Raw genomic sequence first — 26,883 nt, 5'->3', positions numbered from 1 at the left:
CCGGGATGTCGAACGTGAGCGGCACCTCGTCCATGTTGGTGATGTGGCTCGGCTGGATCCGTTTGTCGCAGATGTGCTTGCTGCAGTAGGAGCGGAAGTTTTCCATCATTTCTTGATAATCCGCCGGACGTTGCTGCGCTATCGTAGTCCTGGTCCGGATGGAAAAATGGCACCGTTTCATGAAGCGAAAGCACCAAGACGGACCTCCGTGGAAATGTTCGATTTTCATTTCCTCCGCTATCGATACACACAAAGGGCGCACTGCACTATAGGGCGCGTCGCACATTTTGACAAAAATCTAAGACGTTTATATGCGCCTTATAGTCGTGAAAATACGGTACATATATATATACATATATATATATACATATATATATACACATATATATATATATATATATATATATATATATATATATATATATATATATATATATCTTCTTCTTCTTCTTCCTCTTTCAGCTTGCTCCCGTTTGGGGTCACCACAGCGGACCAACTGTCTCCATTTCGCTCTATCCTCCACATCTTCCATTGACACTCCAACCACCCGCATGTCCGCCCTCACCGCATCCATGAACCTCTTCTTTGGCCTTCCTCTTCTCCTCCTGCCTGGCGGCTCCATCTTCAACATCCTTCTCCCGATATACTCCGTTTCCCTCCTGTGCACATGTCCAAACCATCTCAATCTCGCCTCTCTCACTTTGTTTCCAAACCGTCCTACCTGCGCTGTCCCTCTAATACACTCATTTCTTATCCTATCCATCCTCGTCACTCCCAACGAGAATCGCAGCATCTTTAACTCTGCCACCTCCAGCTCTGCTTCCTGTCTTTTTGTTAGCGCCACCGCCTCCAAACCATACAACATAGCTGGTCTCACTACCGTCTTGTATACTTTCCCCTTCACTCTTGCAGCTACCCTTCTGTCACAAATCACTCCTGCAACTCTTCTCCACCCACTCCATCCTGCCTGCACTCTCTTTTTCACTTCTCTCCCACACTCTCCGTTACTTTGGACAGTTGATCCCAAGTATTTAAACCAATCCACCTTCCCCACCTCAACTCCTTGCAACTGCACCATACCACCACCCTCCCTCTCATTTACGCACATGTACTCCGTCTTACTCCTACTGACTAACATTCCCCTTCTCTCCAGTGCGTACCTCCACCTCTCAAGGCTCGATTCAGCCTGCTCCCTACTCTCCCTACAGATCATGATGTCATCCGCGAACATCATGGTCCATGGAGACTCCAGTCTGATCTCGTCCGTCAACCTGTCCATCACCATTGCAAACAGGAAAGGGCTCAGAGTCGATCCTTGGTGCAATCCCACTTTAACCTTAAACCGGTCCGTCATTCCTACCGCACACCTCACCGCTGTCACACTGTCCTCATACATATCCTGCACGATCCTCACATACTTCTCCAACACTCCCGACTTCCTCATACAATACCACAACTCCTCTCTTGGCACCCTATCATAAGCTTTCTCTAAATCCACAAACACACAATGTAACTCTTTCTGGCCTACCCTATACTTCTCCATCAACATTCTCAAAGCAAACATCGCATCAGTGGTGCTCTTTCCTGGCATAAACCCATATTGCTGCTCACAGATCATCACCTCTCCTCTCAACCGAGCTTCCACTACTCTTTCCCACAACTTCATGGTGTGGCTTAACAACTTTATCCCTCTGTAATTTCCACAGCTCTGCACATCATCCTTATTCTTGAAAATCGGAACCAGCACACTTAATCTCCACTCCTCTGGCATCCTCTCACTTTCCAAGACTTTATTAAACAATCTGGTTAACAACCCCACTGCCATCTCTCCTAAGCACTTCCATGCCTCCACTGGTATACCATCTGGGCCAACCGCCTTTCCACTTTTCATCTTCTTCATAGCAGTCCTCACTTCATCCTTACTGATCCACCCCACTTCCAGATTCACTATCTGCACCTCTTCCAACCTTCTCTCTCTCTCATTTTCTTCATTCATCAGCTCCTCAAAGTACTCCATCCACCTTCTCAACACACTCTCCTCGCTCGTCAGCACATTCCCATTTGCGTCCTTTATCACCCTAACCTGCAGCACATCCTTCCCAGCTCGGTCCCTCTGTCTTGCCAATCGGTATAAATCGTTTTCCCCTTCTTTTGTATCCAACTTCTCATACAGCTCGTCATATGCCTTTTCCTTGGCCTTAGCCACCTCTCTTTTTGCTTTTCGACGCCACTCCTTGTACTCCTGCCGACTTTCTTCATCTCTCTAACTATCCCACTTCTTTTTCGCCAACCCCTTCTTCCTTATACTTTCCTGTACTTCCTCATTCCACCACCAAGTCTCCTTATCTTCCTTCCTCTGTCCAGATGTCACACCAAGTACCTTCCTAGCTATCTCCCTCACAACTTCTGCTGTCGTTGCCCAATCATCCCACCCATCTTTACCACCATCCAACGCCTGTCTCACCTCCTCCCTAAATTTCACGCAACAGTGTTCCTCCTTCAGCTTCCACCATCTGGTCCTTGGTTCAGCCCTCACTCTCTTCCTCAACCTCACCTCTAAAGTCATCCTACAGACCACCAATCGATGCTGTCGAGCTACACTCTCCCCTGCCACAACCTTACAGTCACTAATCTCTTTCAGGTTGCATCTCCTACTTAAGATGTAATCCACCTGTGTGCACTTTTCTCCACTCTTGTATGTCACCCTGTGTTCCTCCTTCTTCTTGAAATACGTGTTTACCACTGCCATTTCCATTCTTTTTGCAAACTCTACCACCATTTGCCCTTCCACATTTCTCTTGTTGAGACCGTACCTCCCCATCACCTCCTCATCCTCTTTATTCCCTTCCCCAACATGTCCATTGAAATCTGCTCCAATCACCACTCTTTCATCCTTGGATACACTCTCCACCACTTCATCTAACTCACTCCAGAAATCTTCTTTATATTCCATCTCACACCCCATATGTGGGGCATATGCACTGATGACATTCATCATCACCCCTTCAATTTCCAACTTCACACTCATCACTCGGTCAGACACCCTCCTCACCTCCAATACCCTCTTGACATGATCTTCCTTCAGGATTATCCCGACACCATTTCTCCTCCCATCCACACCATGGTAGAACAGTTTGAAACCACCTCCAATGCTCCTCGCCTTACTCCCCATCCACTTGGTCTCTTGTACACACAGTATGTCCACCTTTCTTCTCTCCATCATATAAGCCAACTCTCGCCCTTTGCCAGTCATCGTCCCAACATTCAGAGTTCCAACTCTCACCTCCACACTTCTACCCTTCCCCCTCTCCCACTGCCTCCGGACTCGCCTTCCCAGTCTCCTTCTCCTCCTTCGCCCAGCAGTAGCACAATTTCCACTGGTACCCTGCTGACCACCGGTACCGGTGGCGGTCGTTGGTAACCCGGGCCTCGACCGATCCAGTATGGAAATTCGTTTTGTTGTCCGCATAATGGTTTGGCATAGGTTTTTACGCCGGATGCCCTTCCTGACGCAACCCTGGTCGCCTCTTACGACACACAGGGATATGGTACACCTATTCTAACCGGGGCATACACCGGTTATATATATATATATATATATATATATATATATATATATATATATATATATATATATATATATATATATATATATATATATATATATATATATATATATATATACACATCACAATGGCATCATAGGTCACATGGTTTGGCACTGGATTGAAAGAAAACCTCTAAAAAGAATTTTCTCTGAAACCACTTAACAGATGATGTAATACTTACCATACTTTTATCACCACATGCACTCTGACAAACCTAAAGTTTAACATCAATTGGTTGAGAAGTTTGAACAAAGATATTTAAAGGTTTCAGCTTAGATGCAATATCGGCACCCGACCACCTGACCGATGACATTTTAGTTATCAAACTTTATTGATGTCTTTTCTTCCCCCAGGTCAGGTCAGGTATGGGAGCATGCACTGGAGCAGCACGTTGCTGCGTTCACTTTCTGCCGGTACACCAGTGGCCTCTGTCTGGCCAACTCCCAGGCTGATGCCTGGCTCATCCCCATCTCCTTGAGATACCAATCAACATACTGCAACCACGAGGCATGTGGTCAGCCCGTTGGCCTGCTCCACTCACAAGGCTCCCTCGCTGAGAGAATCTGGTAAGCAGGATCAGCATCAGGAAAATGAGCCACGTGTTCATACAGCCACAACTGATGCTAACTGACTATACAGGTAACAAATCTCATCTGAGTCTCTCTCAGCAACAGCTCGTGGGACGCAAAGTCTGACCAGCAATAGCCAATGATTCTCCGAAGAGACCTGGTACCGAAGGAGTCAAGTCTTCGTCTCAGATCCCCAAATCAGAGTCCAAGTCTCACATCCGTAGAGCAAGTCTGGAAGCACCAAGGACTTAAAGACTCAGACCTTCGTCCTCCTGCACAGATACTGACGGTGCCACACCCCATGATCCAATGAATCCATGACTCCCCAGGCCCGACCCAGACGTCTATTGACCTCTGGCTCAAAACATGCGGAGACATGAATATCACTGCCAAGGTAAGTGAATTTCTCCATGACCTCAACATCATCACCACAATCAGGTACAGACAAGATAGCAGCATCCAAGATGTCAATGAGAGCCTGGATCTTAGTTTTGATCCAGAAACTCAAAACCCTCGTGGCTCAGACTCCTCATTCAGTGCCTCAAGAACCCCCATAAGGATACCCGGCATCTCCGGAAAATGACTACATCATCTGAGAAATCAAAGTCAGAGATCGTGACATTCCCAAACGATGCACCGCAATTTGATCTCTCAGATATTCTCCTTAGAATCCAGTCCGTACAAGCACTGAGAAGTGTGGAGGCCAGAATACAGCCCTGACAAACTCCAGTGACAACTGGAAATAAGTCAGAGATGGAATCACCACACCTCACAGCATTCTCAGTACCAGAGTATAGTTCAAAAATCAGATTGATGAGATTGATCAGTTTTGGTGGCACCACACAAAGACCGAGAATCTTCCAGAGGGTATCTCAATTCACCGATTCAAATGCTTTGCAGAGATCAGCATCGGCTGTGAGCAGCCACTGCCGAAACTCTCGTCTGCATTCGGTGAGGACCCGAAGTGCAAGGATACAATCAATCATTGACTTCTTTGGTGTAAAGCCTGACTGCTCTGGGCACTGGTGGTAGTGAACCCTACCAAAAATTATCCGAGCAAAGACCTTGCCCAGCACTGAGAGCAGCGTCACCCCTCGGTTGCTGTTGCAGTCCTGGCGATCATCCTTCCCTTTCTACAAAGGTAAACTTTCTCCCCACCCCAACCCCCCGCCCCCACTCCTTTCAATCGTTCCTCCTTCACCCAATCGGTCCATTCCAAACCCTCTGCTACTTTCAACCCCCATTGGTCCGTCCATCCCCCACCCCGGCTACTTTCATCCTTTACCCCATCGGTCTATCCCCCCCCACCCCACCACACACTCCTTTTCCTTTCAACAATCTCTCCTTCACACATTCGGTCCATCTGTTGTCATTAGTCCTTCGGGCCGATCAGATTACCTTTACCGCACAGGACTGTGTCCATTCTCACATGCACGTCCGTGGCACGAAGTGAAATGCTTTTCCCATACATAACAAACTGCAGCACATTTCACAGGTAGAACAGAGAGGTGCACTGCACAATGAATGATTGTGTGCGAGGGAGGGAGTGGGAGCGGGAGCATGGGAGGGGCAAGGGCAGGGGCTGCGTTGAAAGTTTCCTCAGACAGTGGCATTTCTCACAAACTGCATCGTGGACCCACCCACATCAGATGCGTACCAATGAGAAAGAAGCTCGCACGAGCTGAGATGGAGAAAGCTATGTGAAGAGGAAGAAGACAGGTGACTCGGGGGGGGGGAAAAGCTAAATCTGAGAGGAGGAAGATAGGAGTGCAAGAGACGAGACGAAAAAGGAGAGATACTGTGAGGGGAAAGGAGCTCATAGCTGATGTGAAGAGATGGAAAGCCAGATTGATAGTTGGGGACAAAGCCAGATCCAGAGAGGAGGAAGAAACCGATGAGCTGGTCCTCGTCAACACCAAAAGCTTGTCAGGCAACAGGCAGAGGTGTGCGCAGAGTGTGTGAGAGAGGGAGGGACTTCGTAGTGGGAAGGAGGGCAGTATATAAAGCCCAGAATGCGGTTTGGTTCATGGCTGAGCTGCTGGACACAGGGACCCAACACGAACGGAGCAAGCTGCTTGCCATCACATATCTTGCACACCGGAGAGGACTTGCCTACTGGGTCTGGACGAAACACATCTGCATATCCCATCACCCATCTTCCCCATCCTCCCCCACCCCCACCCACTCCCCATTATATTTGGACTCGCACAGCCCTACTGTGCTGTGTGAGGTGAGAGGAGTCGAGGACCCTACACTCCTATTTTTCTTTTCTTCTCAAGTTCTTCTTGTCTTCTCCCCAATTGGATGATGGCCATGCGTCCTTTGTGTAAATAAGATTGTTTAAGAAATAATACGTGTTGCAGTTAAATGTGCTCTTTTGTGCCTTTTGCTTTCTTGCCAATAAATACTCACTTTTAAATGATTGCTTGCTTGTGTGTAATAAATCATTGTTGGTTGTTATTTCGAATTTGTTCGGTTGTCCTTTCCTTCATTGGTCCGACGCAGTGTACAAGTATAGTTAGACGGAAAGTTGTACCCCACCTGATTTGCTTTGTTAGCCGGTGCTGCATAGATCTGTTCCGCTTGGCAGAAGATCACCAGACACGGTAACGTGGGCATGGCCTCTAATTAGGTTGCCATGGCAATAGAAAGATATCGTGGAAACATCGAAGTGTAACCCTGCGAAGCCGGTCATCTCAGTTAAGCACGTATGGCTGTGCAAGAACTACAGCCCATTGGACTGCAGAGTTATTTGTGGTCGGCGGCCTCAGGACCAGGTGTTTGTGAATACTTCCCCTCATTGCGAGCCCCAAACCCTGGGCCATAAAAATATATATTTTCACATCGATCTGCAAAGAAGTTTCGGAGAAGAATGTTTTAAAGGATCTCTTTTTCAATATAATATGGCTGCCTGACCACATGACCGATGACAACATGAATTTAAACCCTGACTAACCAGGTAATCAATCATGTTTGTGAGGTTTTGTTTTGATCGGATAAGGTTAGTTTTTCTATCCAATATGGTTGCCAAACCACATGACCAATTATGTCAGCATTTTCACACTATATGCAGCAATGGTATTGGATAATATTTGTAAAGTTTTGCAGCAGATAGGTTAAGTGGGTTCAGAGAAATTATTTTTAAAAGAGGTTCCTTCATTCCAATATATGGCTGCCAGACCATGTGACCAATGACATTTTGGAGAGCACTCATATCTCCCCAAGGGGAGTCGATGGCAAAGTTTAAGTTTCGCATCATTCAGTTCAGTGGTTTGAGAGAAGATTTTTACAGGTTTGTCGCTAAACTACAATATGGTTGACAAACCGTGTCCTTAATGACATCATAGTTATCAAGCTTTGTTCCACATGGGTAGTTGATCATACCTGTAAAGTTTTCCATTGATCTGTTCAGCTGTTTGAGAAGATTTTTAAGGTCTTTTTCCAAACAAAATATGGCTGCTAAACCATGTCACCAAAGATATCATAAATTTAATTCAATAGTCATATTTCCTCGAAGATCACCCTCAGAAAGTTTTGTACTGATTGCATAAAGTGTTCAACGCATCCCATTACGATGTCACCAGGAAGGCACCGATGAACATCATTGTCAAATGTTATTCCCCATAGTTCATTCCTGACCTATACCACTTTAATTTTTTTGTTGAGTGGTTCTAGAGAAGATTATGTCCAAAGTTTTTCCTTTTTTCCAACATGGCTGCCATACCACATGACCTATGATGTCAGAGTGATTATTAAAAATTATCCATGGATAGGCGTTCCCACATTGAAAGTTTTGAGGAGATCGCTCAAGCGGTTGTGGAAAAAACAAATTTAAAAGCAAATAAACCTGCAAAATGTGGCGAAAGAAAAAATATATAAACAGAACAAAAACAACAGGGTTCCTTCAGTACCCTAAAAATTTCAGCATTGGTCAGGAAAAAAAAATTGGCCTTTCCAAAAATACAGGAAGACAAATTCATAACAATAGAATTGCATTGGCCAAATAACCATAGTAAAGCAGCATTGATGCAAAAGTTATCCAATGCACATTACAAAAATAAAATATGTAAACTTACTGAGTTTCATGCATATTTAATTATTTAAAAGACCTTGAACTTGCCTCCTGAGAATCTTGCAAGAACCTCTGCAAGTCCCTGTTGTCTTTCAGCCGTAGAAGGACATTGACTGCCATCTCATGGTTTTTCTTTTGCCTGTGCAGATAAAATTCAAACCAAAAATCATAAGGATTAATAGAAGCAAAGGAACGACGTTTTTAAAAACCATAAATGAATGAACACATTTTTGCAAAAGCACCATAACAAGCACTTGGGTATTTAAGGAGCCCTTTAAGTTAGGACTGCAGCAAATGAGTGTACTCATACCGAAGTCATTCACCTTGCTTATTTGAGAAGTGCCTAATTATTTTCAAATACAAATTGATGGATGCACGAGTTTCTCCAGAATTACAGTGCGATAGAAAGTCCACCTGCTTTCAAAATTTTCACCTTTTGTTGCCTTATAGCCTGGAATTAAATTGCATTAAAGCAGACTTTTTCCATCTTTATTTACACATTGCAACCCACAAATTACAAGTGAAAAACAAATTCCATAAATTTCAGAATATTAATTAATAATACAAAACTATAATATCTTGGTTGGATAAGTGTTGACTCCCCAAATAATAGCAATTGAAAGTAAGCTCAGGTGAAACCAATCACTTTGGAAAATCACACACCAAGTTCATTGGCCTCCACCTGTGTTAAATTATAGTGCTTCTCATTATTACCTCCGCCACCGAAGGTGAAGGAGGTTATGTTTTCACCCCTTTCTGTCTTGTCTGTCTTCGTCTGTTTTTGTACAGGATATCTCAAAAAGTTGTGGATGGATCCGAATTAAATTTTGTGGACAGGTTGGAGGTGTGACAAGGACAAACCTTCGATTTTGGTAAAGATCCGGAACAGGATCAGACCACTACAATTTATTAAGCGATTATTCACCATTGAGAGATGGGGCCAAAAACGATATCTAGCAAGATGTCTCAAAAAGGTGTGGACGGATTTGGATGAAAGTTAGTGGACATGTTGGGTGTGTAGGAAGAAAGAATTGATTCGATTTTGATGAAGACCCGAATCTGGATCTGCATACAAGAATTATTTCACTTTTGAAGTGATTCTTCACCATTGAGAGATAGGGCCAAAAACGATATAGTACTGTATAGCATGACATTTTAAAAATGTATTGGGCCCGATATGTTCTCATGAATCAAGCATTACGGGGCAGAGGTATGTGCTCAACCGAGTGCCCTTCTAGTTTCAGAATAAAATCAGCTGTTCCTGTAGGCTTCCTCTGCTGGGTAGTGCATTTCACAGCAAAGACTTAACCAGGAGCACCAAGGAGCTTTCAAAAGACCTCTGAGATAAAGTTGTGAAAAGGCACAGATCAGGGGATGGGTATAAAATATTTCAAAGGTCTTGAATATCCTTTGGAACACAGTCAAGACAATCATTATGGTACTAATGACAATCATTAGGTGTATGGTACTACCAAGACCCTGCCTAGATCAGGCCATCCCTCCAAACTGGATAACCAAGCAAGGAGGGGACTGATCAGATGGGTCACCAAGAGGCCAATGGCAACTGAAAGAGCTACATGCCTTTACGGCAAGTATTGCTCACTCTGTGTATGTGACAACAATATCCCAAGCACTCCATAAGTCTGGCCTGCATGGTAGAGTGGCAAGAAGGAAGCCATTGCTCAAAGAAGCCCACCTTGAGCCACATTTGAGGTATGCAAAAAACCACTCTGGAGATTCTGAAGCCATGTGGAAAAAAGGTGGTGGTCTGACGAAACCAAAATGGAACTTTTTGGCTTAAATGCAAAACATTACGTTTCGCGCAAACCCAACACAGCACATCACCCAAAGAACACCATCCCTACTGTGAAGCATGGTGGTGACAGCATCATGTTATGGGGATGTTTCTCATCAGCAGGGACTGGGGCACGTGTCGGGATAGAAGGAAAAATGAATGGAGCAAAATACAGAAAAATCCGAAAGGAAAACCTACTGCCCTCTGCAAGAAAGCTGAAATTGGGATGGAAGTTCACCTTTCAGCATAACAACCACCCGAAGCACAGAGCCAAAGCTACACTGGAGTGGCTGAGGAACAAAAAGATAAATGCCCTTGAGTGGCCCAGTCGAGCCGTGACCTAAATCCAATCAAAAATCTGTGGCACGACTCGATCGCAATGCATCAACGCTCCCCATGCAACTTGACTGAGCTGGAACAGTTTTGTGCAGCACAATGGGCAAATATTGCCCAATAAGCAAAGTTAGTAGAGACCTATCCCAACAGACTCACAGCTGTAATTGCTGTCAAAGTTGCTTCCAACAAGTATTAACTCAAGGGGGTGGACACTCATCCAACCAAGATATTCTAGTTTTGTATTTTTAATTAATTTCCTGAAATTTGTATAATTTGTTTTTAACTTGGAAGTTGTGGGTTACGATGTGTATATAAAGGTGGTGGAAAAAGTCTGATTTAATGAAATTTAATTCCAGGCTATAATGCAACAAAGGGTGAAAACTTTGAAAGGGGGTGTACACTTTCTATAGGCACTGTATTTGGATCAGATCATCAGGCCAGCAATTCCAATGGTATGGTAGCAAAAGGATGACTGGGTCACCAAAACAGGGTGACTTTAGGGGGAGGATAGTTCACAATATCCTGCAGTCTGCACTCGTTCTTAAAATGCAAATCAGCAACAAGAGACAATTCCATAATTGATTAATTTTTGCGACAACTTGCACAAAACACCGAAAGACTCATATGCAAAAAGACAAACCTTTCTTCAATGTCATCAATTTTCTCTTGGATTTTTTCTGCACAGATGTTCTCCTCAGCGACCAGCCGTCTGCCGGTCTCAACCACACTATTTATCCTTTCATCGTTTGCATCCATGGTCGTCGTCACATCTTCGTGTTTCTTGATGGCTTCCTCAGCTGCCTCAAATGTCATGGGCATCTCCACATGGCTGAGGATATATTCCTGGTGTGTATGGCAAATGTTGTTTCACATGATACCATGCTGGCAATGACTATCTTGCAATATCAAGCTAAGCAGTTGAAGGAAAAGTTATGCTGGTGACACACAAATTAATGCATCAGAAGCTGATTATATAATGTACTAAGTAATCTTGTTGAAAACCAGGGTTTGCCAGATATGCAGCAAAAACACTGCAAATCCAAAATCCAGATTATCATCATCAGCATGTCAGGACTTGATATTTCAATGATACAGCAGAAATAGCATAAATTAAGCAAGTGTACTTGTCATGTATATTCCCATGATCCTATATGTATGAAAAAAATTCTGATGAAGTTTTAAACAATGCAAATTTTCAACAATGGCAGTCATGAACAACACTACTTTACTATCCCAAGTCAATCAGGCAACTTTAGAATAGCTTCATGCTTGTGAGAGGACAAAGACACTCAATAAACTTTTTCTGATGCCCAAATATTATAGAAGGCCAGGCTGCTTACCTGGTTGCTTAAGAAACCCTCAGCTTGACGGGCATCACGCAGGAAGCTCTGGTACCCATGCGACTGAGATAAAAGACTGTGTCGGTTGTCCCACATGCGGTGGAGCTCATGCCAGCCAGTGTCGAGGGCTTGCAGCCTTTGCCGCAGGAACATGTACTGTGGATCACTCTGGTCGCTGGTCACTGCCTCGCCGACGTCGCGCATTCGCAAATAGTCATCTTCATAATTATTCACCTCGTTGCGTATGGCCTGGTGTTGTGCCAGTAGCTTTTCGGCTTCGGGCAGCGTGTTTGGCATGTCCTCGGATGCAATTGTGGTCTGTGTCCGAGAGAGCCACACCTGATAGAGAAAGAACAATATCATGAGAGACATGTTAGCATTACACAAGATAATAGCATAAGGTAGGTGCATAAACTCGACAGAAAATGAGAGGGAAAAACCAATGTTTGCTAAAAAATAATAATAAAAAAAGACACCGCTAACACTTTACACTTATTCAGCTAAAACTATGGAAGCATTGCAAAACAAGAACAGCACTCGGGAGAGCGCATACCTCTGCTGGCCTGAAGAGTTTACGTTTTTTATCCCACTGATGAGCCGCATCCCAATCCAATATTAACCAAAATTGATTCAATTCGTTCTCGTCACACAGCCAACCTCTCCACCAAATTTCATCCAAATCCATTCACAATGTTTTGATATATCATGTTATATATTGTTTTTGGGCCTCTCTCTCAATGTTGAAGAATCACTTTTTTTGTATACCTTGTCGAGGCTCGTATGAGAGCTAACGCACAACGCACAGCAAGGGGGGGGGGGCATGAGACAAGAGGGGCGGGAGTGGGAAGGACAAAACAGTGGGGAACAGAGACATTAGGAGATCTGTGGAAGGGAGAGGGATGGGGCAGGGAACACGGGGTATACAAGATGGACATTACAGGGACTTTCAGGAAGGAAAGCAGGGAGTTTAAAGGAGGTGGGTTTGGGGTGGATTAACGGGCGTAGAAAAGATCGAGGATTTGGATGGGGGAAGATAAGAGGTGGTGGTGAACAGCTGTTTTGAAAGCCTGGAGGGAAGAATGGGAAAGAATAGAGTGAGGGAGTTTATTCCAAAGGTGGGAAAAAAGAGGAATGAAAGAGTGAAGGTGAGCAGTGATTCATGATTTTGGTAGTTTTACCAGAAGGGGGTTGTTGCCGAACCTTAAGCACCCTGCGGAAATATGGTTGGAACAAATCGCAGACACAGCAGAGGGGAGGGGGGGCGAGACCGGAGAGGAGACGGTAGAAGACAGAAAGACCACCGACCTGCCTGCGGTGATTGAGTGAGAGGCCCAAAGACTCAGCCTCATCGCGGGAGATGCCAATGATCCGAAATGCCTTGGTTTCCACAGCATGAAGCCGAGAAAGGTGGGAGGCAGGAGCACCAACTCAGAAGGGAGAGCAGTACTCCATCAGTCTGCGGACGAAAGCTTTGCAAGTGGTCAGGCGCTCAGGTAGGCCGAGCAAGGACTTTGCACGACGGAGGATTCCCAGTCGGCAACTGGCTTTGGAGGCCAGGTTGGAAGTGTGGCTTTCCCAGGAAATATCATGGCAGATAGTGAGACCCAGAAGCTTGAAAGAAAGGACTTCTTCCAGAGGATGGTTGAGAAAGTGGGTGGGGGATGGGGGGTTCCAAACGGTCCTTTCAGAGAGACATAGTGAGAGTGTGAGATTTGTCCGGATTGAAAGGCATGTTCCACGTGTTGGGCCAGTTTGTGATTTTACCCAGATCTGCAGTGAGAGAAGAATCTGCTGCTTGCCGGTCTGAGGGATGACAGATGGTACGGCGGAGGGTGGAGTCATCAGCAAAGAGATAAAGAGGATTTTCCAGAGAGTCGGAGAGATCATTGATGAAAACCAGAAAAAGAACAGGGCCCAGAACGCTGCCTTGAGGAAGTCCAGCCTGGACAGGAAGAGGAAATGAAGGAACTCCATTTCGGGCCAAACGTTGACTGTGACAGGAGAGGAAGTCTGCGAGCCATGAGTGGAGATGGCCTTGGATACCAGAGGAGAGAGTTTTGTGAGCAGGGCAGGGTGCCAGACAATGTCAAAAGCACACGATATGTCTAGGGATATGGCTCTGATTTCATGTGCGGCATTGAGGACCTCCATCCATTGTTGGGAGAGCAGAAGCAGCATATCCAGGGTAGAGTGACGTGGTCAGAAACCAAATTGATGATCAGAAATCAGGCCATTGGAGAAGAGGAAGAATTGCAGGGATTTGTTGTTGCACCTGTTTTATGCAAGGCAATAACGTTTGCCGATTTCCAAGCAGTTGGCAGATGACCTTGAGAAAATGAGAGGGTGAATAGAAGAGAGAGAGGGTGAGCAAGAGCAGAAGAGCAGGTTTTTAGGACATGTGGGCTGATGCCATCTGGACCGGTTTCAGAATCTGAGTCGAGGTTTGACAGCAAGCTCTCCAACTTGTCAAGAGAAAAGGACACAGAGTACAGGGACAGTTGGGTGTGACTGGGTAAGGTGGGTACCGAAAGCAATAGGTTTTGAACACAATATTTCGATGCAAGCACCGAGTTTAGGCATTCAACCTTTTCACGTGCGGTATCAGCAGTGCGGCCATTTGAGGTAAAGGAGGGGATGGAGGGGGAACATACACCAGAAACAGTTTTGATTGGACACCACCAGGATTTGGAGGAGGGAGATATGTTTGAGAGTTGAGACTTGAGCTTAGAAAGATGTTGTTTTCTGGCTCTCCTGAGGGTAGAAACACATTTGTTCCGAGCTTTATGGAAGGAACTGAGATTACCCTCAGTTGGGTTTTCTTTCCACGAGGAAAAGGCAAGTTGTTTCAGGACAACTGCCTCACCACAAGCTTCAGTGAACCATGGGTGGGAGGAAGGGTAGGGCCTCGTCTCTGAAGACGAGAGGGGATAAATCTGTGCAAGAGGGAGAGCAAGTTTCTTTGAAAGAATTCCCAGAATGAGTTGATGTTGGAGAAAGTAGCGATGGAAGACCAGTCTAGAAGTTTGATGGCTGCTTGGAGACCCTGCCAGTCGGCTTGAGTGAAATGCCAGACTCGACGGTGCTTCTCTGATAACAGCCAGAGAGATGTCCACTTTGACAAGCATGTGGTCAGAAGATTTCAGGGAAATTTGTCAACATCAGATCCAGAAGAGATAGAGTACCATTGGTTGAGATCCGGGTCGGGAAATTGACCAATTGAGTCAGTCCCAATGAGTTGCAGAAAGCTTTTGCTGAAGTGCCACGACAGGTCAGAGAAGTACCCCCACCTTGCCAACTGGCATGATGACAATTGAAGTCACCACATATGAGGAAGAGAGAGAGTTTGGATGAGAAGATAGAAGTTGGTCCATGTTTTCGGATAGCGAGGTGTAAATGGAGTCATCATTGTTTGGTGGACGGTACAGTACACATATAAACATGAGGTGGGAGTGGAGGGGATGCCGTAGCCCTGAGGTCGGCAACTTGTGGCCCACGGGCCAAATGCGGCCCGCGAGCTCCTCCCGTGCAGCCCGCGGCGCCTTGTCCGGATTTCCATTAGGTGCGGCCCGCGAAACATTTTTCTGAACAGACGGCAAATTTAACATGTGGACATATGATTCTTCCACATATATCACAGTCTCTGTACGTCACAATAAATTATTTTCGCTTCTCGTCCACTTAACTTGGTCTTAAATATTTTTTTGTTGTTGTTTCAGATGGCTGAAGGTACCCTCACTCTGAAGAAGAGGAAGCTGTTAGACGAGAACCGCTCCTTCAAAAAGGAATGGGAGGCGTTCTTCTTCGTCGAGCGCAAGGAAAAGGCTTTGTGTATCATCTGCCACGAGACCGTCGCCGTCATGAAGGTGTGCAACGTGAAGCGTCACTTCACTTCAGTGCAACCCAAGCAAGCTGCGTTGCCTGACGACAAGAAGAAGGCAGAGTTTGGGCGTCTGAGTGCCCAGCTGGAGAAGCAGCGTGCCTTCATGAAGAGGAGCGTCTCCGACGCAAGCGGCTGCTCAGAGCAACACTCGGGCCAGCTACCGTGTTGCACACCTTGTGGCCACCAACCTCAAACCATTTACCGAAGGTGAATTCCTCAAGGAATGCATGATGGCCGTGGTTGAGGACGTGTGTCCTGACAATTCGAGAGAGTTTGTGGCCATCAGCCTGTCTGCCAGGAGCTTGACCCGCCGCATAGAGGAGATGGCGCCAATGTTCGAGGCACCCTGAAGGACATGTGTCAGTCCGCTCACTTCTTCTCCATCGCTTTGGATGAGTCGACTGACATCAAGGACATGGCTCAGCTTGCCATCTTCTTCCGCGGCGGCAGGGACGACTTCGTCATCTTTGAGGAGTTCATCCGACTCATCCCACTCAGCGGTACCACCACTGGCGTCGATGTGTGCAAGGCAGTCATAGACTGGTTGAAGGAGGCCGATCTCGACCTCTCTCACATGTGCGGCATCGCGACCGACGGAGCGCCTGCCATGGTCAGGGACAGTAAAGGCTTCGCGGCGCTTCTTGTGAAGTACCTGCGCAGCCTTGGAGACCAGCAGGATGTGAAGCGTTCACTGTCTGGTGCACCAGGAGGCTTTGTGCGCCAAGTCTGTGACCATTACGGAGGTCATGACTGTCGTCATCAGGGCGGTGAACTTTTTTTGCGTCCGTGCTCTCAACCACAGACAGTTCCGCGATCTCCTGGCTGACGCTGAGGCAGAGTTCAGCGACCTGATCTACTTCTGCGAGGTCCGTTGGCTCAGCCGAGGAAAGATGTTGGAGAGAGTCTTCAGCCTGAGGGATGAGCTGGCATCTTTCCTGCGGGAGAAGGGCAATCCTGTCCTTCAGTTCGAGGATCCCGCATGGGTGTGTGACCTCGGGTTCCTGGTGGACATTACTGGACATCTCAACGAGCTGAACATCAATCTGCAGGGAAAAGATGTCTTGGTACCTGACCTTCTCGCCTTTGTGAAGGCATTCGAATGTAAACTTCGCCTGTGGGAGCATCAGCTCAACCAGAACAAATTCACTCACTTCGCCCGATTGGCTGAGCTGCGCCCGACCCCCCGCTGCCTGCCGTCGCTACACCGCTGCCCTGTCTGAGCTGCGAGGCGAGTTCGAGAGACGCTTCAAAGATGTGCGCGCCTGTGAGAAAGAGTTCAAGCTATTCTCCGCTCCCTTTGATGTGGATTCTGTGGATGTGGCTGACAACCTTCAGCTGGAGCTCATTGAGCTCCAGTGCTCAGAGAGCCACCGCGCAAAGTTTGCTCTTTTGTCGCCAATGAAGTTCTGGCACTCGCTCTCAGCCTCCCGTGCTTTGCCAGCTCTAGTTAGGGAGGCCCTGCGCAAAGCTTCATTGTTCGGGTCCACATACTCTTGCGAGCAGCTGTTCAGTCGCATGAAGCTGACGAAGAACAAGACGAGAGCACAGCTTACAGACGCTCATCTGCAAGACGTCCTCCTCCTGGCCTCCTCCTCCATCAAGCCGGACATTGACTCTCTGTCTGCATCAAAGAATCACCAGCCTTCACATTAATTGTTTCACATTTTGATTACTGCAAGTCTTAAGGTTCAATTTACAATTACATTTATCATTGATTTTAGGTGTGTTTGTTATTTTTTCGGGTTGGGAGGGGGGTGCGGCCCGCGAGGTGGTCCGAACGTGGCCTGGTTTAGGTTGCCGACGCCTGCCGTAGCCAGAGGTATTCCTGGGGGTGTGGGGGAGTGAGGGCAGTGCATGGAGAGTAAGGAATGGAGTCTTTGATGAAGAGAGCAACTCCTCCACCAGGAAGAGGCTCAGATCTGTCATACCGGAGGATGGAGTAACCAGGGAGAGATACTTGGGAGTCAGAGATGTCTTGAGGGAGGAAAGTTTATGTTCGGCAGATTATGTCTGGTTTGTCAGTGGCAACCTGTATGGAAAGATCTGTAAGGTTCGAGCGAAGGCCCTGGATATTTGAGGTTCACACTGTTAATGAATCGGGAGGGGGAGGGTCGCACATGGAAGGAGAGGGGGGGGGAGGAAAGGAGAGTTGTTGAAAGAGTGTGCGGGATTGCAAAATAGCTCGGGGAGGGGGCCGGATGAGGAGGAGAAAAGGCTCTGTGGTGCTGGGGGAGGCGGGGGGAGCAAGTGAGGGAGCAGAAGGCAGTTGAGGATTTGAGGAGATGGAGTGATGAGATGGAGGTGAGAGGGCAGGGGAAGGAGGCAGCTTTGTGGATGAGAGGGGGGTAACTTTGAGAAGGGTAAGTGAGGGGGGTGAATGGTGGGAGAAGCGTGAGTGAGGGGGGGGAGTGGTGGGAGAAGGGTGAGTGAGGGGGGAGTTTTTGAGAAAGGTGAGAGGGAGGCTTGGAGGGAGAAGAGTGTGATGGTTGCTTTGAGAGGGAGGGTTGAGAGGGGTGAGTTGGCACTGAAGTTGGAAAAAAATAATGGTTGATGGAAAGTGAACATGCATAGCAAACTGGGATTTTTTTTTGTTTTTCGGTCAGAAATGCGATTAAAGACATTTCTTGATGGATGCAATAAAAGCGAATAAAGAGAATGGAGAGAAGAAACGCTGTAACGGTTGGATTTTTTTCGGCAAGGTATGAAGGAAAGGTCGAATTGAGAGCAGTCTGTTAAAATAGAAGAGTCGTGCATTGTGATACAGTAATGAGTACCACACGTGTGAAAGAGGAAGATGAAGCATTTATAGAAGAGATCGTTTATATTATTATTATTACACTTTAAGAATTATAGTATCTGGATACGGATCTATAATCCAAATATCGTATCTCATGCCAGCTAGTGTCGAGGGCTTGCAGCCTTTGCCGCAGGAACATGTACTGTGGGTCACTCTAGTCGCTGGTCACAGCCTCGCCTACGTCGCGCATTCGCAAGTAGTCATTTGGATTATAATATCTGGATCTGGATCTTCACCAAAATCTAATCAATTCATCCTTGTCACATACCTAACCTGTCCACCAACTTCTTGAGATATCCAGCTTACAGATAAACAAACAGAAAAACAAACCGGTGAAAACACAATCTCCCTCCACCTTCAGTGGCAGAGGTAAACATTAATGAAAATATCAGTGATTATCTTTCTGTATCAAGATGTAATAACAGCTTTTCACAAAACTCTTCTCCTTTGCTATGATCCCTGGGTCACACAAGGTCACATTGCATATGTTAATTTGTGATAATTTGTGAAAGGAAGAGGTGGTTTAACCTGTGCTAAAGTAATACATTTTGGAAAACACAGCCACTTATGGAAATATATGGCAGCCATGCACAACAACCTTGAGGAAAATCGGTACCTGAAAATCATCCAGGTCTCGCAGGAACTGCTGCAGTTTACTAGCCTCACCAAGCGACTCCTCACGATTATGCAGAGTCACTTTTAGATTGGCCCACACAGCTTCAATCTCGGCCAGGCGATCATGGATGGCATCTGCCTGCTCTGGGTGCTGCGTTGCGAGCTGCTCTGCCTCACCGTGCATTTCCTCCAACTTGGTCTGAATCGGCCGAGGAGAATAAAGGACAAGATAAATCATAACCAACAAATAGACATGGACAGGAGTCTTGTTCTGAAGGAACTTGACACCGAGGATGAAGTGTTATATTGCAATAATACCTCAATTAGCACTCAGGATGTATCCCTGGAGGAGAGCACGAATCGAAAATGCACAAAAAGGGCTCTGTTTGTTTCCCGATCCGCGTTCCCCACAGCATTATTTTACACATGAGCGGTATACTAGGGCTTCATTGAGGTATTGGTAATAGCACTAATGATAATGCAGATGAATAAAAAATATTATTTTATAAATACTATAATACAGATAGCATACAACTCAGGGAATTTAAGACCTGCCTGGTCATCAGCGCTCACAGAATCACCACTGATATGGATGCTGTGCAAGTTACTGCAGCGTTTAAACCCGTTGAACCAAGCTTAACTGGCTCTTCATCATCTCTGACAAACTGCACTTTGAACTAGTTAACTTTATTTTAGTCACGGAGTGGTGAACTTGGCAGAAACGTTTATCTTGTCTGCATTGTTGAGAATGGTTCTAATGGTTGACGTAGTCAAGTCCAACACATGACCCACTTCCACCTAATTGGCTCAGAGCACATGCATATAAACAATGGCAGGGGTTCCATTCACTCAGTGAGCGCTGAGTGTTATGGATTTTCATCACTTTTTTTTTTCTCTCCAGGACAAGGAGCTCGATAATGAATCAGTGTTCATGGAGAAGTGCTAAGCGAGGTATTACTGTGCTGTTACACAGTTTATCAAGTGAACAAGGACATAGCCTAATATTAGACCTGCAATCCAAATCATCTGGTTGCACTGTGTTAATGTACAATACATTTCCAGAAATACAAGATCGTTTTGCTGAAAACGAAGAAAGATAAACACAAGATTTTTTATAAAAGCTCAGTTACAGTCAAAATCACTCACTCATTTTCTAGATACAATCAATTTGCCATAGATCTTCAACCATCCAAATTCCAATACACAAGCTGAGAAGATTCTCTGATAAATAATTATCTTGGAAGCCCTAAGGAACAAACAAAAAAACACATTGCTTTTTCACAGAAGAGTCGAGAGAAAATACATTCACAAGGAAGAGTCAAACAAGACAAACACTCAGGGGAATCAAGTTTGTTTGTTTAAACACCGAAATGCATCACTGAGGAATACAACAGGATCAAACAAACATGAATAAGCCCAACCTGAATTGCGGCCAGGTCCCTCTCCATTCCTGAAAGCTTGCGCTGTAAGGCCATGACTCCAGCGAGGTCATTTCCAAACTCTTGGGTTGACTCAATGACTTTGGTTTTTTCTCTAATCCAGGCTTTGGTCTCATTTCCTTCAAGGTGAAAGTTCTGGATGCTGAGGGCTGACTGCAACTCTTCTTTCTTCAAGTCAACCAATTCACGGAACTTGCTCCACCTGCAGGCCCGGCGACAAGCCAATAAGCTGAAGCACGAAATCATTACCTCCTTAGATTTCATTCGCATTACCACAAATAAGTTAGACATGATAAACAACAGCAATGAAAGCAAGCTCTAAAGCACACCCATACCTGCCATTCAAATGATCCTGCTTGACCTTGATGTCTTGTTCTCCAGGGTGACCTGCGTGGATAAGCTGCCGTGCAAGTTGGTTCACCACAGCAATGCGCGATGCCTGGCTGTTCATCTCGGGATCTAAACTTTCAAAACTGCACAGAGCAGTGAACAAGACGTAATGTACAGCAAAGTTCAAATTACAGAAGCATTCAAGGAATTTTGTGAGAAAAGGCACTGAATCCTTGCAGCCAGTTAAATTAGATGAAAAAAGAAAACCTATCATTTTCTAGTCTTGCATCCAAAAATAATACAACAACATTGAAAATTAGGTTGTAAGTTTTCCCAATACTTCAATCCATGGCTGCCATTTTGGAATTCTATAAATGAGGAAGAATTCCTCAAATTTCCTCAATTGGGTTTCTTCCTCAATGGAACTATGCTTTAATCCCTTCCATCACATGCCCCCCTTGCCACCCTGGTGTATTCCTCACATTAAAGTATAGCAAAGTGATAATTATCAAAGCAGTGTGCATTTAATAGACATCAAGCAAAATCTAAGGAAGAAAAGAAAGAAAATGCTGAAAAAGAAAGAAAATGTAAAGAAATGGCTAAACTTTAAACTTGTTAACAATGGGGGTGGGAGAAGAGGGGTATGGACATTGCTCAGAGAGCAAGCCAAATTACAACAGCAATTGTAAAACAAAGACAAATACATAGACATACTGTTCCTATAATTCAGTGCCATCATTCATAGCATGCAAAATGTCATGTCTGGAATATATATTGACCTCGCTTTCTATTTTTTTTTTGAACAACCCTCATATTTTAACAACTTCACATGGTTATCACATAACAACCCTCAAAATAACTTTATCAACTGGACCAAAAATTTTACATTTAATCAAAAGTAAGGAGATTGGCAAGAGTCGTGTGATTAGAAATCACCAACTACAAAGTAAGGTCAACTTAACCAGGAAAAATCTTTGTTTTGTAGAGGAAGGGATGCAAAGAGTTTTTTCCCTTTTTTTTCTACTGTGTCTAAAAAGTGAACCATGGCACCCAAGCAGTGGTCCATTTATACTTGATTTCCAGCAGTCACACATCCTTTCCAACTGTAGTGAGTTGTCAATGGAAAAGAAGTCATCTTTTTGATTCTGAAATATTTTAGAGGGGAAAAAGCTTTTGACTGTTTCCCATAGACCCGGTTTGAGTATTTGATCAAGTTCATCATGAACAAAGTAATTAATAAAGAAGTCATAAAAAAAGGAATGAAGTTTCAGTTTAGTCACAATTGTAAAACTATCGTCAGATGTTTCAACTCACCGGTGCTGGACTACCTCGAGGTCCTCAAGGCGTTCAGGCACGCTCATCCCATTGAGCCACTGCTCTTTCTCATCAGTCCACAACTCACAGGCATCTGCCTCACTGTACATCTTGTAAAGGGCCAGTGCATCCTGTAGCTGCTGCTTGCGCTCACGCGCTGTTTCCACGAGCTCACGGTATTGTCGTTCTAACTCCACAAGGCGCTCCGGTACACCAGCCTCGCTAGCTTTCTTGGTTGGTAGAGTCTGCGCCTGCTCATGCAGAGCATCCACAACCGGACTGCAAAAGGCAAGATTGAGAACAATCCTATAGAACAATTCCTTGCTTTGTATGAAACACCATCAACCACATGCGAATGTGTTTTCCAATCATCTAGCTAGTCACAATTATAAGGACTTGGGCATGAAGAAAACCAAGGAAAAAAAATTCAACCAGACTGTCAGACATGACATAGTCAGGAAGGAAACAGTTCTCTTACCGGTATCCAGCAATCTCCTCCATCACATCCTTGTGTTTCTTAGCTAGCGTTTGAGCAGAGAACACATCATGGCCCACATCGCTACTGGACACGAGGCGAAGCACATCCACAAGCCAGGCCTCGAGGTCATCCGAATCTGATGCAAACTGCTGCAAGCTTTCCGCATCACATAACTGCTGCTTGCGTGCTGTTGCAAGTTCTTCTAAGCCAGCCCACATTTGCTCAATTTCATCCACTCGCTCTCGGATCTCAATGGCACCAAAATGCCCCTGATCTGCCATCGCTTCACCTTCACTCACTGTTTGTTTCATATGGGTCCGGCGTCCACTAAGCTCATCCTCAAAGGCTCGCTGGCGTGCTAGTAGTCGTAGAACACTAGTAAGGTCTTTACCAACCTCCTCAGATAAAAGCAGTGGTTCAGTTTCATGTATCCACGTCTCCACTTCAGCCATCTCCGAAAAGAAGTGCCACAGGCTGCGTGACGCTTCTAATTTATCTCGGCGTGCCGTGGCAAGTGCACACAATTCAGCATACAGGTCTTCCAGATGAGTAATACGGTCCTCTACGAGCTGTGGGTCACAGGGCTTGTAACCTGCACATAATGATACCAAACATTAGTTTCTGTTCAGTAGGTAAATCAAAGTCCCATCTAGTCATCATTACAGGTTACAAACTATAGGATGTTGCAAACAAAGGGTCAAAGCTATAGTTCATCCAGGATCTACAACTACGCCAGAAGAACAGCACAAACAGAAAACATCACAGCGATTTGGGTCACCGTGTTTTTTACTTGTTGTGAAAACAAAATTTCTGTTTGATAAATTATGAGATGTCTACATGAACTATGCAGTGTTGAATGTGCTTGAAAACACTTCAACAATACTGCCATAAATAAAGGCAAGCAACCTGTTCATTGATAAATTTCAGCTGCACTGACGCATAGTCACCCTAGGATAGGCAATGTTACACCTAAAGTGATCCTCCAAAACGCAAATGTTGAGAAAACCCAAAATGGGTCTTCTTCTGCTAGTTTTTTTTCAAAAGGAGTAATGCAAGTAATACACACCCTCCTCATGGCTGGCAAACTTCTGTGCAGCACCATTTACACTGCGAACACGCTCTGCCTGCACTGAAATGTCGGCCTCCACGAGTGCATGCTTCTGCAGAAGATCCTCAACACCCAGCAAATGCTTACCATAGTCTTGAGATTGAAGCCGCGCCTGTGGCATTCACACACAAAAATAAAATTACCATGAGCCGTTAAAGGTGCATTGAGGTTGAAAGTCTACACATGCCATTACCATTGGCCCTCTCACATTAAATGATTCCACATATAATTACCACTGCAACCAAAGGTGGGCAGAGGTTGTTTTCACCCGTCTGTCCGTTTGTCTGTGAAGATATCTTAAAAAGTTGTGGACGGATTTGATGGAGAGATTGGGTGTGTGACAAGGACGAAATGATTAGATTTTGGTGAAGATCCAGATACAATAATTTTCCAAGTGATTCTTCACCATTGAGAGATGGGGCCAAAAACTATATTTAGTACGATATCTCAAAAAGTTAAAAACCGATTCGGACGAAACTTGGTGGATGAGTTGGATAGGTGACAATAACAAGCCAATTAGATTTTGGTTCAGGCCTGGATCCAGATCCAGCCTATCAGTGGGATACAAAACATAAACTGCTCAGCCTGGCGGAGGCATGTACTCTACTGGGTGCCGTTCTAGTTCGATATTGTAATGGACTTGGTCTCCCAAATGGGCGACATGAGACCGCCGGAGATAAACTCCCAAGTATGCCAAGTGGAGACGTCAATTTAAATTACAAAGCGCCAATGGTGGCTCGAGAAAATGTTAAGACCTTCAATTTGCTGGCACATGTCGAGAACCCTCTTGGGTGAGTGAAGTGTGTGTCAAGTCTGAGCTGAGGACCTGTACCCACTTGCAATTTACTCACTCATGGAAAAGTGATCAAACCCAGGAACCAACTAGAATAACAAACAATTCAGTTTTATAAAAATATGAATGAAGAAACCAAGGAAAGGAGCAAACAAACAACAGTTATAAATAAAAACGGCACTCAGTAGAGCACATTCCCTTGCCAGGCTGAACAGTTTACGTTTTGATTCCCACTTATTGGCCAGATCTGGATCCGGACCTCCAAAATCTAATTGACTTGTTCTTGTCATCGACCCAACTCAATTACTAAGTTTCTATCCAATATCTCTCTCTATCTCTATCTCTATCTCTATCTCTCTCTCTCTCTCTCGACAAATCATTAAAAAATTTAAAAATTCTCATATCCGGATCTGGTTTGGATCTTCAGCAAAATCTAAACGATTCATACTCATCACACACCCAACTTGCCCACCAAATTTTATCCAAATCCGTCCACACTTTTTCAGATTTTCTGCACACAAAAACAAGCAGACAGATAGGAGTGAAAACATAACCTCCGTCCATCGCAGATGGCCGAGGTAAAAACTTGTTGGACTAATCTACTTAACCTATGCTTATTAACAACAGATTCTCTCAAGAGATATTCAGACACTTGGATGGAGAAAGAGGGTTAGAAGATGCGGGAAGAATAAATGAAATAAGAGGCTTGGTTCAGGCCTGCTCAAGCCGAGCGAGACACCTTCGCCTAGGTTGGATGGGAGAAACTGGCTGCAATTCCCCCAGACATGACATGCTGAGAGGAAGGTCTCCAGTCATCCTGGTCAAGTCACAGCTCAGTGTTGGTGTCCCCTGGCTCCTGGGGCCGGTTCCTCTTCCCGGGGATGTCCAAAACTCCTGCGAAACTCTGGCAAGGAGTTCTGGTGGGGGATAGACAGCTCACACTCACTCTCCAGGTCCTCAGCTCAGACTTGACAAACACCTCACCAAAGAGGGTTCAGACTCTCAAATAAACTTTCTCCTCAGAACCTTGGACCAACACCATCTCTCACGTGACGTCATCGGGCATGCCCATTGTTGATCGGCTCGAGTAAACCGTCGATTGGTCTGATTGAAAAGAGAACTGTGGGTACTCCTCTCAAGGAATGATGGTTGTGAGGCCAGTGAGAAGAAAGGACAAAGGTTGTTAATCAAATGAACGACAAATAAAGCACATTTAATAATGAAGAAGTACAAAAGGGGTGGAGGGTGATAAAGCCCTGCTAAACACGGTCTTGGCAGACCGAAATTGGAGTTTTCAATACATCTATGATAAAAATGCAATCAGGATACAACATATTAGCTAATTAACCCTTTAATTCCTTTAAAGGAGTTAAAGTGTTAATTAGCTGAATTGAAAAGCCCATTTTTGTTACACTGCCCGCACTATTTCAGCCTTATCCCAAGGATCACCACAGTGAGTGGGGAAAGACAAAACAAAAACGTACTACATTATGTGACAACAAAATCTGACTTCAGCTAAATCCCAAAACACTTCATGTTGAGCATGGTTCGTATTCCTACTTCCATCTGCCAATATCCTATTTGCTTTCAAATTCGTCCATTCTTTTGCACAGCACTGAACAATTCTGATTGGCATTTAAATCAAAAATTGGCAACGAGGATATGCAGTGGGTGGCAATGTAAGCTCTCACATGGCAAAACAACAATAAATGTTCAATTGGCAGGAGAAATTGTTTGTGTCAGTGGGCAATGCCATGCTCATAGGAGCTCATGGGTCACAAATCATGGAGTAAAGTAGTTCATCGCAGAAGTCATAGCAGGAATTGGTGGGGGCAGGGGTCATGGGTCATGTCAGTGGTGATGGTGGCGATGTTTAGAAAACACAGCCAGCTTGATATTTTTCCCTTAATTGAGAACAATAGACGATGCCACTAACTTTTTCAAATAACTGGTCGAGAGGTAGACCATGTAAAAGCCTTTGCATTCATTAAATTTGATGACAAAAGTCACTGGGGCCAATTCAACTACAATTTGAGGCACCTTAATGGTGAGGAGTGCGTTATCCTCGAGCTAACGAATTTTTCCTGCATACTCAGCAATTCCTCATCAATATTCTTATAATCAAAAGCAGTAATGTCAAATTAATAAAATAAAATTTCATTACATATATATATATATATATATATATATATATATATATATATATATATATATATATATATATATATATACATATATATATATATATATACATATATATATATATATACATATATATATATATATACATATATATATATATATATATATATATATATATATATATATATATATATATATATATCTCGATTACAATACCAAGCTTGCAAACTAAAAACTCGGGCTCTCCGTCACATGATCCGAATGAAA

At 44.7% G+C, this 26,883-nt stretch overlaps 1 protein-coding gene across 3 annotated transcripts in view; it reads right to left on the bottom strand.

Moving 5' to 3' along the window:
* Positions 1-26,883, bottom strand: part of SPTBN1 (spectrin beta, non-erythrocytic 1) — a 300,241-nt gene that overhangs the window by 116,617 nt on the left and 156,741 nt on the right. For all 3 annotated transcript variants that reach the window (XM_085888100.1, XM_085888098.1, XM_085888099.1), the window contains 9 exons: positions 23,640-23,793; positions 22,574-23,165; positions 22,096-22,374; positions 20,787-20,924; positions 20,434-20,653; positions 19,014-19,211; positions 11,721-12,059; positions 11,021-11,223; positions 8,298-8,388 (listed from right to left, as the gene is read on the bottom strand). In XM_085888100.1, the coding sequence (XP_085744226.1) occupies positions 8,298-8,388; positions 11,021-11,223; positions 11,721-12,059; positions 19,014-19,211; positions 20,434-20,653; positions 20,787-20,924; positions 22,096-22,374; positions 22,574-23,165; positions 23,640-23,793 (2,214 nt within the window). The remainder of the gene's footprint in view (positions 1-8,297; positions 8,389-11,020; positions 11,224-11,720; positions 12,060-19,013; positions 19,212-20,433; positions 20,654-20,786; positions 20,925-22,095; positions 22,375-22,573; positions 23,166-23,639; positions 23,794-26,883) is intronic.

Source organism: Eptatretus burgeri, chromosome 7 (genome assembly GCF_056783735.1).
Source record: "Eptatretus burgeri isolate ZD-2024b chromosome 7, Ebu_testis_v1, whole genome shotgun sequence".
Taxonomy (NCBI): domain Eukaryota; kingdom Metazoa; phylum Chordata; class Myxini; order Myxiniformes; family Myxinidae; genus Eptatretus; species Eptatretus burgeri.
The sequence above is the reverse complement of the archived record's forward strand: the minus strand, read 5'-3'. Positions and strand labels throughout refer to the sequence as shown.